This window comes from Bufo gargarizans, chromosome 1 (genome assembly GCF_014858855.1).
Source record: "Bufo gargarizans isolate SCDJY-AF-19 chromosome 1, ASM1485885v1, whole genome shotgun sequence".
Taxonomy (NCBI): domain Eukaryota; kingdom Metazoa; phylum Chordata; class Amphibia; order Anura; family Bufonidae; genus Bufo; species Bufo gargarizans.
In genome coordinates this window covers 571,884,442-571,900,071 of record NC_058080.1, presented here as the reverse complement: position 1 = coordinate 571,900,071, position 15,630 = coordinate 571,884,442, and the positions used below count along the sequence as shown (strand labels likewise).

Genomic DNA, 15,630 nt, shown 5'->3' with positions numbered 1-15,630 from the left:
ATAAAACGGAAGCAGCGCTTTGTACATGCCAGTTGTATTTGTGTTTGCAGGCCTGTGACATAACAGGTGGTCTATATCTGAAGATACCACAAGTCAGCTCCCTACTGCAGTACTTACTGGTAAGATATTTCAGAGTATGAGGGTCTGCATATTTCAAATGACAGTGCTGTGACTTCACAGATATATGGTCTATACATCCCCTTATTTCTTTGTCAAATCTGGATCTTGTATAGCAAACACAAAATCTGATAGGCCATAACACATTTAGATAAAGTTGAGAGATTTTTGGTTGCATGACATTTTTCCTGTTACTAGAGAGCAGCGCGTTGTAGGAGTTCAGAGGACCTGACCGTTACGTAGCAATACTCAACCTAGTAATGAATGATAAAAGTAAACATTCATACACCCATTCACAATACAGTAAATAGAATATTAACATACCTGGCATATAATTCCTGAACTGTGATAAACGTATGATAGACTTGTCCCTTAAAAGGGGTTGTTTGCTTATTCTATATTGATGACTTATCCTCAGGATAGGTCATCAATATCAAATTGGCGGATGGCCAACAGCCAGCACCCTGCCGGTCAGCTGTATGAAGAGACTGCAGCGTTTGTTGGAGCACTGTGTTCTCCTCACTGTTTACCTGCTCGTTGTAGACATCGCTCATCAATATAGAATAAGCGGACAACCCCTTTATATTCTAGCGCTTTCTCCCTTTAAAGGCTGGATTACACATCCCGGTGTTACCGCTATAGGGTCCCTGTGCATGAACACTATATGGGTGCATTGATTTTAGGCAGCATGTTATGCAGCAGGGGGAGCTGAGCAGATTAATATATAGTTTTGTGGGAAGAGATTCAATAATTCTTGCAATTTATACATTTATATCTCTGTTCTTTCTGACTTCAGTTGTACACGGGGCAGATGTTATGAGTGATTGATGGCATTCTCTGTGTAAGTGTGTATACAAAGAGAGATGTCAGTCACTTATAGCTGTGCACTGGGGTTGACTTAAAGGGAGTCTGTCAGCACATTTACCCCTTTTTAACAGTTCCCATAGCGTTGTAGCCACAACACAGATGATTAAAACGGTACCTTTATATGCTTTTGTGGACTTGTAAAACTGCCAAAAATGAACTTTGATGCTTATGTAAATGAGGGCTCGCAAGTGCCCAGGGGCGGCGTCCACCGCGTTGGTGCTCAGGCAGCGCTGCCTCTTTGGCTCTTATCCCCACCCAGCCTCTTCCTCTGCCCGCCCATCTGTTTTCTCTCCCCCTCAGTGAGATTCCGCACCTGCGCGCTGACTTCCTTGGCTGGGGCATGCGCACTGCGATGCCCATTGCTGGCATCACAGTAGCTTATGCGCATGTGCCGGCTAACGGATCAAACAGATAAATTTACCTCTCTTGGCTCTCTGTCTGCAGTGACAGCTGCTCGCTTGGCTTTCCTCCTCTTCTCCTGCGCCAATGGACCGCCTCCTTTCTGCAGTTTTCGCACTGTTAGCCGGCGCATGCGCATAAGCTACTGCGCTGCCGTGCCAGCGATGGGCATCGCAGTGCGCGTGCCCCGGCCAAGGAAGTCTGCTCAGCTTCCCCCCCTTCCCCCGACCTCTCTCTGCCAGCAGATTACACTGCATTTTGTGGTGACAGGTTCTGTTTAAAGAGAACTGAAAATGGTTGTGATGTCACAGTAGATTATTTGACTGAAACACAGTTGTGACATCATAGCAGCTTTTCTGACTGAAATACACCTGATTCCATAGCAGCTTACCTGACTGAAACTAGTTGTGATTTTTGTAGCATGCTACCAGTCTAAAACCCACTTGTGTTGTCATAGTAGTTCACCTTATTTAACATACTTGTGATGTCACAGTAGCTTACTTGATTTAAACCTACATGTTAATGCCGTAACCGTTTACTTGACAAAACATGTTTGTGATGTCACAGCAGCTTACCTGGCTGCAAGACATTTGTGATGTCATAGAAGCTTACCTGAGAGAAACATCGTTCTGATATCCCAGCAGCTTCCCTGACTCCAAGACGTTTATGATGTCACAGAGGTGTATCTGGCTGCAAGACATTTGTGATGTCACAGAGGTGTATCTGGCTGCAAGACATTTGTGATGTCACAGAGGTGTATCTGGCTGCAAGACATTTGTGATGTCACAGAGGTGTATCTGGCTGCAAGACATTTGTGATGTCACAGAGGTGTATCTGGCTGCAAGACGTTTGTGATGTCAGAGGTGTATCTGGCTGCAAGACATTTGTGATGTCACAGAGGTGTATCTGGCTGCAAGACGTTTGTGATGTCACAGAGGTGTATCTGGCTGCAAGACATTTAGGATGTCACAGAGGTGTATCTGGCTGCAAGACGTTTGTGATGTCACAGAGGTGTATCTGGCTGCAAGACATTTGTGATGTCACAGAGGTGTATCTGGCTGCAAGACATTTGTGATGTCACAGAGGTGTATCTGGCTGCAAGACGTTTGTGATGTCACAGAGGTGTATCTGGCTGCAAGACGTTTGTGATGTCACAGAGGTGTATCTGGCTGCAAGACGTTTGTGATGTCACAGAGGTGTATCTGGCTGCAAGACATTTAGGATGTCACAGAGGTGTATCTGGCTGCAAGACGTTTGTGATGTCACAGAGGTGTATCTGGCTGCAAGACGTTTGTGATGTCACAGAGGTGTATCTGGCTGCAAGACGTTTGTGATGTCACAGAGGTGTATCTGGCTGCAAGACGTTTGTGATGTCACAGAGGTGTATCTGGCTGCAAGATGTTTGTGATGTCACAGAGGTGTATCTGGCTGCAAGACGTTTGTGATGTCACAGAGGTGTATCTGGCTGCAAGATGTTTGTGATGTCACAGAGGTGTATCTGGCTGCAAGACGTTTGTGATGTCACAGAGGTGTATCTGGCTGCAAGACGTTTGTGATGTCACAGAGGTGTATCTGGCTGCAAGACATTTAGGATGTCACTGCAGCTTACCTGACTGCAAGACGTTTGTGATGTCATAGCAGCTTACGTGACAGAAAACCAGTTGTGATGTCAGCTTGCTTGACACTAAGAATGTTTTGCCCAGGGGCAGCCCTAACAGCAGAGGGCATATGAACGGGATATGGGCTAAATAATTTGGGATCCTTTTAAAACTTACCACTGAACGCCTGCACCAGTAATTGTGAGACATTGAACACCGTGGCATATAGGGTTCATCAGCCACTGTACTGGCAGTTTATCCTCCTCACGCTACAGCTAATATTTAACCTCTGATATTCCATGGAGAAGATGTCTGCTTTAGAACTGCCATAGGTTAGAAGTTTGTGCCTTGTGCTGGTGATCACTAGGGGTATCGGCACATACACCCCTACTGATATGTCGTATGTTGTTTGAAATAGTTCAAGGGTTTTGGCAAGTTTTTAACTGATCCCCTATCCATGGATAAGAAATAAGATTCTGATCATCACGAGAACAGTGTCTTTTGTCTCCCTATACGATTGAAGCAGCTGTAGAGCATGCATGCTGTACTCCATTCATCTCTGTTGGACTGCCGGAGATCACTGGGTACTGTATATAGCTTCTCTTTGAACATGCTTTAGCGCTCATGTTCAGTGGGAGGTCCTTTGTCTCCCCATATATCAGCTACATCTCCCCTGTGAATAGGGAATAGGTTAAAAACTCGGTATTAAGCCTTTAAATTGTATAGGAAGTTGCTTAAATTGCCCCATTTTACATTGTGTCCAGCTAATAGATGTGGGTTAAAGTACTGCTTGGCTAAAGGGGCATAATAAGTGTTAACGCATAAGAAATGCAATGTGTTCTACTACTATTTTCCTTCTAGTACTCAAGCCTAGTTTGATTCCAGACTGAGACCACATTATGTCCTTTACAGTACCTGACCTCTGTATTCTTCTTTCAATAGTGGGTCTTCCTTCCTGGTCCGGATCAAAGATCACAGCTGAATCTCCCCCCTCCTGTCCACGTGGACTACAGGGCAGCGTGCTTCTGCCATCGGAACATGATAGAAATTGGTTATGTTTGCTCTGTTTGTCTGTCAAGTAAGAATCTGCTAAGGAAAATCTTTCATTGTGTTATGCCTACTGCAGTGCCTCAGAGATTCTCTCGTTCAGCTGTCCATAACCAGAAGATCAGCAAGTCATCCGAAATGGCATGTTTTGGCCAATTCAGCCAACCATGATTTGAAAATTTTACACAAATGATCGTTCGATCAGACTTGACTTTTCTGCTGAAAATATGATGTCAGGTTGGAAAATTTCAGGTCGTGAACAGCTACAGCTGCATGTGTTTGCCATGATTGACTCCATCATAAGCCACTGTGGTATTTAGGGGTCTTTTCTCGCCCATATTCATTGGGGGACACAGAGACCTTGGGTATAGCTATGTCCTCTAGGAGGCGTTGACACTAGATAAAGCTGTTAGCTCCTCCCCTGGTAGCTATACCCCCTCCAGCCTGGAGAGAGAGCTTCAGTTTTTTCTAGTGTCAATAGGAGGCAAGACCTCCCTGCTCTGCAGGGATCTCCTGAAGATTTTATTTTTTTCCTTCCTTAAAATTCAGATGGGACAACAGTGGTCGCCTCGCCTCCCTGTTCTCCCGGGGTCGAGTTGCGCCAGTGCCGATTCCGCACTGCTGCCTCCCCCACAGAAGACAAAGTGGACCAGGGCAGCCTCGCTCCCCTGCATCCCGCCAGCCAAGGGGTCACCTAGGTCCGCCAAAGAGAAGACCCTCCCGCCATACCAGACGCCTGCCACTCCGGTGCCAGCTGCTGAGGAGGTGACCCTGCTGGAGAAGGTGACCTTGAGGTCCACTTAGGGAGGGTGAAGAGAAGAGGATGAGAGAGGTGAGTACATGGGACTAGGTGAGTATGAAGACATCTGCCCCTCCCTCCATCTTTGAAAGTCTGGGTCGCCCTATGGTTAACGGCCAGGGGGCTTTACTCAACTATGACAAGACCCCTGAAAGAGAGCAGGGGTTAATCCGGCGGGCGCCATGCGACACGCGGTCCCCCTCTCACTTGCCCTCTAGGCCGACTGCTTCCGGCTCTTAGAGGGTTAATGTATCTTTTCCCCGGGGCACCTCCGGCAAAAGACTGGAGCCCAGTCCGTCTCGGGAGCAGGCGTCCACTTGCTGCAGTATCCTTCATTTTACTCTTTCGGGAGCAGGCGTCAAGCACGCAGCTCCGAAAGGGTTAATGCCCCTGGCCGTTCGCGGACATCTGACCCCTTGCGGTTGTCTCGCGCCGCGGGGCACTTACTTAACATGGACCTCCGGCTGTCACGATTTCGGCCGCGGGGTGAGCATCCCGGTCCTCCGGGCGCCGCTGCAAATTTAGGCCCGGCTTCTCTTGGGGCCTATAGGCTTCCTTCCCCTGTTGTCATCCCGGCCGCGGTGCGGCTTCTCAGGCGGGATGTGTGTCGCGCTCCGCTCCGGGTCCCTCCACCCTCCGGCTGACTTCAGTACAGAGGGGGAGGGTCCGGGGTGGCTGTGCATCGGAACTTTAGGCCCTGGGTTCGCGACCTGCTAGGCCGCGACTCAGAGGGGGAGGGTGGCGGACCGGCGCGAATAATTCCCGCCTAGCTGCCGCTGCCCCGCCCCCATCAGCACCGCCCCTAGACCTAATGTCGTTATTGGTTAACCCTTTCCGGCCAGCCACTTCTGTTGGGCCAGCTCCGGATTATCAGGGGTTGGATGGCCTAGAAAAATTGCTTATTGCACTGTTAACTCCTTCCTGCCTCTTATCCACTTGAGGCTAGGCAGACCAGTTTTTAAAAAGTAAAAAAAAAAAAAAAAAAAAAATTATTAAATGAAGCTGGAAATAAATGTCTACCTCCATTCAGGCCCTACTCCATTCAGTCATGTCCCTGACTGTGCGGCACGAAAATGGGCCCGTGTCCTGCCCCGGACATGTGACGACCTCTCATACCGTAGTTTCCCACTCCGCCCTCTGGGCCGTTTGGTTGATAATCCTCCACCTGCGTGGACCAGTGGAGGACCTCTGACAGTTCCCAACCCACCCTCAGGGGAAGCTTGGTTGATTCTTTTCCACCGGTGCAATGCAGTTGAGGACCGCTGCAATTACCAATCCACCCTCCGGGGTCATTGGTCATAATTCTCCACCTGTTCAATACAGCGGAGAGCCTCTGGAACTCCCATTCCACCCTCCGGGGTCGTTTGGTTGATAATTCTCCACCTGTTCAATACAGTGGAGAGCCTCCGCAATTCCCAATTCACCCTCCGGGGTCGTTTGGTTGATAATTCTCCACCGGCTCAATACAGTGGAGAACCTCTGGATTCCCATTCCACCCTCCGGGGTCGTTTGGTTGGTAGTTCTCCACCTGTTCAATACAGCGGAGAGCCTCCGCAATTCCCAATCCACCCTCCGGGGTTGTTTGGTTGATAATTCTCCGCCTGCTCAATACAGCGGAGACCTCTGGAATTCCCATTCCACCCTCCGGGGTCGTTTGGTTGATAACTCTCCACCTTCGCAACTCACAGGAGGACAGCTGAAGTATTCCCGTAATTCTCCACCTGCGCAATTCAGTTAAGGATCTCTGCGGGATCCCAATCCGTCCTCCGGGGCCGTTTGGTCGATATTCATCTACCTGAGCCATACTGTGGAGAACCTCTGGAATTCCCAATCCACCCCATGGGGTCGTTTGGTTGATAATTCCCCACCTGCGCGATTCCAGTGGGGGAAAAAAACTGGAAATTCCCAATCCACCCTCTAGGGTTGTTGGGTTGATACTTCTCCGCAGGTTCCTTTCGTATACAGGACCTCTGTTCCCAATCCACCCCCAGGTAGTTTGGTTGATAAGCCCCAACTGCGCAGTCCGCGACTGCTAGGGGCGATTTTCTAATGCGTATACCTGCGCGCAAGCGGACCACAGCAGGTCGTCTTCTCCTCGATATCTCCACACACCCTTCCTTCCTCCCAGGGTCACGCTCAGGTGCACCCTCTCTCACGGGAGTGGGTCCGCCCAAGGGAGGGGGGGTGAGGAGAATCACTGATTCGGGCCTTGACGTGAATCCGAATCAATCTCCTTAGGTTGCGTCTACGGTGGCCAGCAGCACTCGTCGTGGGCTTTACCCCCTTCCTTAGGCGGTATAATTGCACTACTACGATCCGGTTTTCACCTTTATACTTTGTCCCCTGCCATAGGTGGACTAGGTACAATAACACTATTTTCAGTGCATTCCCCCTTCTGTAGGTGGCGGAATTGTACCTCCACTGGGTTCTGTACCTGCCGTATTCATTAGCTCCTTCCATTGGTGGAGTGTTTCCATTCTCACTGGTTACAAGGGGTACTGTATCCATTACCTCCTTTCTCGGGTGCTAATTGCTCTCCCATAAGGTACAGGATTGCCATATGCACTAGTTTTCACCGTGGGTATTAACCCCCCTTCCTGGTGGGGTGTCCGCCTGTGGCACCAGTTTGGATACTGTCCGGCTGTCGCACTATCCTTCCTTAGGCGGAGTGTTGCGCGTCATTGTGCTTACTACTTGCCTTACTCTCTTTCGCTAGTGATCACTAGCGGGGGGGGGGGGAGTATCTGTACATCTTCAGATTCTGCAATTCAACTGCGCCACGGCTCTAGGTGCCTGCGCTTATTTCATTGGGGGCGTGGCGACAGTCGGTACTTGACGGTGCTCGGTACGCTTACTCTAGTACTATATGAGTTCCGCCAGTACATACGGTGGCTATTCCTCATTGTGTTCCTTTGGAGCTGGGTTTGGGCAGGATTATAACTCCTGCCCAAAACCACTTGTGTCCTAGAGACTCCCATCTCTATGGGTTTCCATTGTCCCAGTCGGTAACGGTATTGTCCGCATCAGTAGTGGTGCGTACACCATTGCACATATATGGTTTACGTGCCAACAGAGCCAAGTGTTACACTGACTCCTTACTCTCTTCCATCATTCCTGATGTGGGAAGTGTTTGGGGCACTCTGGTTTAGTTTTGCAGCCTGTTCAGCCTGTGCGGGTACTAGCGTTCGCAGTCGCTACAGTGGGGCATTCTAACAGGTAGGGGTTCTACCCTGACGCTTGCTGGGCAGTTGTTCCTGTTCAGCGCCCTTCCCGGGTGGAGCGTTTTAAAGTTAGCTCTCCTTCCCTGGGGCTGTATGGTACCGTGGCTTCTACCGGATTCCTCTACGGTATGGGGGTCCTGTGGTAGCCATTGCGTAATCTGGCTCCTCCTGTACGGCTCCTTCGTCAGTTGACGGATTCTTCTGTCTCCGTATTCGGTGGCGTACGCTGCATAGGCTCCTCTTTTGGCGGAGTATGGCATCCCTGCTTTCTTCCGGTGGCTACTTCTGTATACTGCTGGTCTCGGATGGGAAACGGGCTTCGTCCTTCCCCCTTTCTCTTTCCGTTCTTCCTTCTCTGGCTCGGGGTTCACGGCCATTCCGCAAACCTTGGTGGTTCCTCTGTTGCTACTCCCCCTCATCTATGTGATGCAGGGTTTTTGGTTCTGTGGTTTTTTCTTTTTCTTTCGGTCTCGTTCCGGACCGACTGTTGGCCTGTGACGTTCCTGTATTCCTCCTTCTACAGGTGTCTCCTACCGTTGGTCCTGGGCGCGCTACCGGTGTGTACCACTACCTCTCGATACTTGACTGGTGTCGGCATGTCTGTCCGATGTAGTCATGCCTTTTCGCTGCGCATTCCGTGACTAGACTATGAGACTCCCCACGCCAGGATGGGCGGGGGTGCTGTCGCGTCTGTTGATGGAGTTTTGTTCCTGGAGCGGGACACCCCTTCTCTTCTTCCTCCTTGAGGCAGAAGTTTTTCTCTCTAATCTTGGTTTGGTTGTTTGCTTCCGTCAAGCAGTTTTACTACACCGTCGATACACGGTCGCTAACGGAGTTCTTCCGTCAATGATTCTCATATCGTCACTACCTTTGACTATCCAATGTGTTGATTCCTGGCTTGCGGTTGGACATGCCTCATTCAGGCAGCTTCTCGGTCTCCCGTCAAACCTGGTCGGCTCGGGGGGACATTGGTGGACCACTTCCGTTTCCGTGGAGCGCTTCTCCTTAGCAGGGGTGGATCGGGGGTTTTTTGCTTGGGCTTTGGTTCTTGGCTGGATAGGTTCGGCACTGTGTGGCCTTCCAGCGTCCTCTGACCCACCCGGGGTCCTCAATTCCTTCCTACAGGGAATAGCCGTACGGTTCCTCCATGCCGTCCTCCTTTTACCGCCTGGGATCAGACCTTGGTCTTTTTAGCACTCCGGAATTCTCCCCTTGAACCTGTCCTGGTTCTGCCAGGGGTAGGAGCTTCCCTGGGGCCGTTCTTCCTTTCTCCCGGCGGTGGTCTCTGATTTTCATCTCAATGAAGAATCTGGCCTTCCATCACTACGTACCTCCCCTTCCCACCCTAAGGAACAGGAGTTGGGTCATTTGGCCTTGTCAGGGCTCTGACTGTTTGTCAGCCTCCAGTTCCTTCCGGCGTCCGTGCTCGCCTTGGTTTTGTCTTCCGGAGGGTCCTCGCATAACATTGGCGGCCTCCAGGGTGTCAATTGCACGTCTGCATTTGTTTGACCTTCTGTCCCCGGGGCAGGGTTCCACCCTTCAGTGTTGCGGCTCCTTTCACCAGAGGGGTTAGCGCTCTTGGGCTCGGATGGTTCAAGGTTCAGCCGTGCAGTTGTGCGGGGCGGCTACTGCCCTCCTCCGCTCATTCACAATTATTTGCCAGGTGCATACTTATGCATCGGCGGGCACCGCCTCTGGAAGCTTGGTTTTGCAGGCACCAGTTTTCTGTTGCCTGCAGGGGCGCTGGCTCCATGGGTCTGTGTTTCTTTCCCCCCCCTTGCGGACTGCTCTTGGACGTCCCAAGGTCTCTGTGTCCCCCAATGAATATGGGCGAGAAAAGGAGATTTTTGTATAACTTACCAGTAAAATCTCTTTCTCGCTCTTCATTGGGGGACACAGCACCCACCCAGTATTATTGTTTGGTCACGGTTGTGGCAGTTGATGGTTTGAGCCCGTTGGGTCTTTTGCCATGGTTGGTGTTCCGTGTTTTTTCTTAGCTTGCTTCTCCTACTGCTTCTCACAAACTGAAGCTCTCTCTCCAGGCTGGAGGGGGTATAGCTGCCAGGGGAGGAGCTAACAGCTTTATCTAGTGTCAACGCCTCCTAGAGGACATAGCTATACCCAAGGTCTCTGTGTCCCCCAATGAAGAGCGAGAAAGAGATTTTACTGGTAAGTTATACAAAAATCTCCTTTTTTCTTAACCTGGCTCCCTGACTAATATGTGATGCTGCTGGTTTGATTGTTCATATGATCGCACTATCGATTGGCTGCATTCTAGCTAATGCCACCTTTTACTGTATCCCCTCAAGGCCTGCAATAGACATAACTGAGTCTGTAAATTTCTTTAAGCCTGAGGTTGTCCGGGATTTGAAAAACATCAGATAAAAAAAAAAAAAAAAAATACCATACCTGTCCAGAGGTTTTACATGGTATTACAGCTCAATCCCATTGGTTTCAATGGAGCTAACTTGCAACACCACACACAGTCTATTTGCAGACGGGGTGCTGTTTTTGCAAGAAGACAGATATGCTTTTCTAATGCTGAATCAACCCCTTTAAGTTCTGTTTCATGGATAATTTATATACATACTTCAGACATTTTGCTTTGCTTTTTTTTTTTTCTTACTAACATTTAAGTGGCTGTCTCACTTCAGCAAATAGAATTTATTATGTAGAGGCAGTTACAAGGCACTTACTAATGTATTATAATTGTCCATATTGCCTCCTTTGCTAACTGGATTCATGACCACCACTGATGGATTGCAGGGTGGTCATAACCATGAAAACGAGCAGTGCATCATGTGATAGAAAAATGAATCAAGCAAGCAAAGGAAGCAATATGGATAATAATAATACGGATGTAGTAGAGTTAAAAGGGTTATCTGAGTTATGGAAAAAAAAGATATAGCACTGTAAATATGATGGTCAGCGATTTATATAAGTAAGCAAGTTTTAGGCAAAAAAAATATATATTTCCTCATTTCCCTGGTTCTCTTCTGGCCCTTTGTTTACGTGCAATAAAAACAATCTCTGCCCCCAGGGGCGTAGCTATAGGGGGTGCAGAGGTAGCAGTCGCTACAGGGCCCAGGAGCCTGAGGGGGTCCAAAGACCTTTGTGGTGCATCAGAAGACACCAGTATTATAGAAAGTCCGTGCTGGTCAAGTTACACCTCTGGCTCAAGGGAAGGGGGCAGGGATGCTGTTTCAATTTTAGCCTCGGGCAGCACGAAGGCTATGCGCTTCCTGGCCTTGGCCACAAAGCACTGAGGGAAGGGGGGCCCCAAGCTGAACTCTTGCACCAGGGCCCATGAGCCATTAGCTACGCCCCTGTCTGCCCCTCCCTCTGCTCTGCTAAGGGAGTGAATACAGGTGCTGCCCTGAGTGACATGTCTGCCTGCTGGGAGACTCAGCAGCATGTTGTATGTGTAGAACTACAAGTCCCAGCTGTATAATGACACTGCTAAGGGAGTGAATACAAGTGCTGCCCTGAGTGACATGTCCGCCTGCTGGGAGACTCAGCAGCATGTTGTATGTGTAGAACTAAAAGTCCCAGCTGTACAATGACACTGCTAATACACACAAGATCTCCCCCCTACCTGCAATGCTCTGCAGAACTTCTCTTTCAGCTCCTGTTCCCAGCATTTGTCTCCTCACTGCCTGCAGCTATACAGTAAACACTTCAGCCCCGAGTCTGTGCAGCTGAAGGGGTTAAGAATCCTGTCCGAAAAATGCATGGAAATGCCGGATTAGTCTTTCCGGTGTCATCAGGAAAAACGGATCCGGCATTTATTTATTTTTTGTTTTTGTTTCCGCATGCGCAGACCAGAAGGACGGATCCGGTATTTTGAATACATTCCTATGGAAAAAATGCCGGCATTCAGGCAAGTCTTCAGTTTTTTTTGGCCAGAGATAAAACCGTAGCATGCTGCGGTTTTATCTTTTTCCTGAGCAGTCAAAAAGACTGAACTGAAGACATCCTGAACGGATTGCTCTCCATTCAGAATGCATTAGGATAAAACTGATCAGATCTTTTACATCCTGGGGGCTCTATACCAGAACGCTATGCCGGAAAAGAAAAACGTGTGAAAGTACCCTTAGCTTAGTCCCTGTAGGAAGGGTATATGGTCAAGCCTGTGTCCCCCAATGAACGGAAGAGAAACAGATTTTACGCTAAGTACAAAAATCTAGTTTTGCTGAAGTGAGACAACCCTTTTAAGGAAAACATGAATTTGGTTGCTGTAGGCAACTGCATTACTTATATTAACACAAAATTCCAATCCCAATTTCTGGGATTATATTATGTGGTTTTTATGCTTGGAATGCATGCAGACCTATAATTACTCATTTATGATGTTCACTTGTTCATTTCCAGATACAGAAATGAAGATACTACTCAATCTGTTGGGATAATTTTTTTTTTTTTTTTTTTTTTGTTTTGTAACCAACACCTAACTTTTTTTTTTTCCTTGTCGTTTTTTTTTTTAGTATTCTGTAATTTCAGTCCCATCTGTACAACCTGCGAGTAAGTATCATGATTTCTGCCCCATGTTTAACACATCAGATAGATCAGGGGGTGGCCAAAAACCAGATTCAAGCCCTTTTTTTTTATTTTTGGCTCCATTCACACATACGTGGTGTGTTGCGGCCCCGCAAATTGCAGATCTGCAACACACCCGCCCGGCACCCCTGTAGAAATGCCTATTCTTGTCCACAGCTGCGGACAAGAATAGGACATGTTCTATCTTTTGCGGAGCTGCGGACCCGAAGATCGGGGCCGCACTCCGCGGATGCGGACAGCACACTCCATTCCGTCCCCATAGAGAATGAATGGGTCGACACCCGTTCCGCAAAATTGCGGAACGGAAGCAGACCCATTTGCGGACGTGTGAATGGACCCTTGGACCCTTAGCCATAGTTCCAAAACCTCCCAGGAATACTGTGCACATATAGCTGAACTCATCCAGTACCAAGCTCTCCACTCAGATAGGCAAGTCTGAAGTAGTTGTATGGTCAATGTAAGGAGCCATTTGTGCTTGGTAGGCATGGGACTGGAACCACAGAAAATCTAGCATCATCAGGATGTGGAAGGAGTCACATTATAACATTTTCCATAATTTTCCAACTTTAATCAGTATGACCTCCTGAGTATTGCTCATACCAAGCACCAGTGTATAATATAGAAAGTTTATTTACTCTCATTTTTGCTAGGTTTGTTGAAACCTCTGCTGTCATAGATTGCATTGTGTGTTGGCAGCACATCCCCTTTTTACACTGGTAGATTTGCTGCTGCAAACAATCATTTTTGTGCCCATATAAAAGACGTGGTCTGTCAACCAATCGCTGGGCATGTTTACATGGGGCAATGATCAGGAATGAGGGTTTAATTGGTCGATCGTTAGCTTACGTAAAAGGGCCTTTAATGTCCAGTTCTGTGGCTTAAATCAAATCATATTAAAGTGGTTATCCAAATCTTTACATACATTACCCTCAGCATTGACATCCAGTTAGGCACAAAGGCAGCAAAAGGCATGGCAATGGCCAGTATTTTAATTTTAAGGGTATGATCATTAGGCTGTATTCACGCAACCGTGTGACGGCCGTGCCCGTCTTGCAAAACCGTAAAACGCAGATCCACAAAACATGGGCACCGGCCATGTGCACTGTGCATTGCAGTGCGGAAACACTGACTTCAATGGGTCTACGATCCGCAGAATACTGACAAAGATAGGACTGGTCCAGTCTTTTGCGGCACCGAGGCACAGACCCGGAAGCACATAGAAAAAAACAAGAGCCCTTCCATGTGCTTCCTGGTCCGTACCTCTGTAAAGCAAAAGATAGGACAAGTCTTATCTTTCGTCGCATCTTGTGGATCGCAAACCCCTTTAAATTTTATATGACAAAATTCTTTAATCAGGGATCAATGGCACCTAATTGGTGACACGGGTGGTCAGACATTCTGCTATATTGGATGGTCATAAAAAGTACATCAGTCACCATGTACACCATATGCTATTTTAGGCTACTTTCACACTTACGTTTGGTGCGGATCCGTCATGGATCTGCACAGATGGATCCGTTCAGATAATACAATCGTCTGCATCCGTTCATAACAGATCTATTTGTATTATCGGTCACATAAGCCAAGACTGATCCGTCTTGAACACCATTGAAAGTCAATGGAGGACGCATCCGTTTTCTATTGTGTCAGAGAAAACGGATCCATCCCCATTGACTTGCATTGTGTGGCAGGATGGATCCGTTTGGCTCAGTTTCGTCAGACGGACACCAAAACGCTGCAAGCAGCGTTTTAGTGTCCGCCTCCAATGCGGAATGGAGACGGAACGGAGCCAAACTGATGCATTCTGAGCGGATCCTTTTCTATTCAGAATGTATTAGGACAAAACTGATCCATTTTGGACCGATTGTGAGATCCCCAAACAGAAAGCCAAAACGGCAGTGTGATCGTAGCTCTGTTCTTAATTAGGAACTTCTTAATTAGTTACCTTTTTTTTTTCAGTCTTCTGCTTCTTGACTTGAATTTCCACATTGTTACAGATAACTGGAATGATCTGATTTTAAGGAATTTTCCCTCCTTATTTACACGCAGTAGCATTCCATAAAACCAGTAAGCCACTGTCCATAATGTACGCACATTTATGTTTCTTTACAGGACTGCTTTTAAGATCTCATTGCCACCAGTAATGAAGGCAAAGAAGAAGAAATTAAGACCTTTATTTTAGGGAAAAGATTGACTGCAATGCAAATTATTACAACAAGGCTTTGATGAACTTCTTGGACCTTCTTTAATAATTAAGCTTGTGTCAGATTTTAACACCAGAGTATCAAACCATAGTTCACTTGTCACAAATGACGCGGCATTCGGCTAACGCTTCTTACAGCTGCACAAATCATAAGGACTCATTTCTGGATAATTACAAGAGTTTGTAAATCACACACAATGTTGTGTTGTAAACCTAGAAGAACACCGCTGTATGTGATAGTTTTATTTGTCTCTGTTATTTATACATGCACAATTTTTGTACAAAAATAAATAAATAAAAAAAAGAATGTGGACAGTTTATGAAGTGTTATTAAGGATGTATACACTTAGATGCCCCAAAGTACATACATATAAATTTGTATGTTTTTAAACATATCACACATACTTTCATCATTAATACTGGTTGTATTCTGCAGGATTCTGTGATAATTTTCAGTTTTTTGTTTTTTTTTGCTTTTTTTTTTTTTTTACCTTTTGACTAAGGCTACTTTCACACTTGCGTTCAGAGCGGATCCGTCTGAGACGGATCCGCTCATAAGATGCAGACGGTGGATCCGTTCAGAACGGATCCGTCTGCATTATATTGTAAAAAAAATTCTAAGTGTCAAAGTAGCCTCAGACGGATCCATCCAGACTTTACATTGAAAGTCAATGGTGGACGGATCCGTTTGAAGATTGAGCCATACTGTGTCACCTTCAAACGGATCCATCCCCATTGACTTACATTGTAAGTCTGGACGGATCTGTTTGCCTCCGCACGGCCAGGCGGACACCCGAACGCTGCAAGCAGCGTTCAGGTGTC

At 47.5% G+C, this 15,630-nt stretch overlaps 1 protein-coding gene across 2 annotated transcripts in view; it reads left to right on the top strand.

The window, feature by feature from the left end:
* GTF2H3 (general transcription factor IIH subunit 3) overlaps positions 1-15,126 on the top strand; it is a 28,352-nt gene extending 13,226 nt beyond the window's left edge. For both annotated transcript variants that reach the window (XM_044275689.1, XM_044275688.1), the window contains 4 exons: positions 51-119; positions 3,924-4,059; positions 12,533-12,569; positions 14,718-15,126. In XM_044275689.1, the coding sequence (XP_044131624.1) occupies positions 51-119; positions 3,924-4,059; positions 12,533-12,569; positions 14,718-14,787 (312 nt within the window). In that variant the 3' untranslated portion in view covers positions 14,788-15,126. The remainder of the gene's footprint in view (positions 1-50; positions 120-3,923; positions 4,060-12,532; positions 12,570-14,717) is intronic.
* Positions 15,127-15,630: the final 504 nt, after the last annotated feature.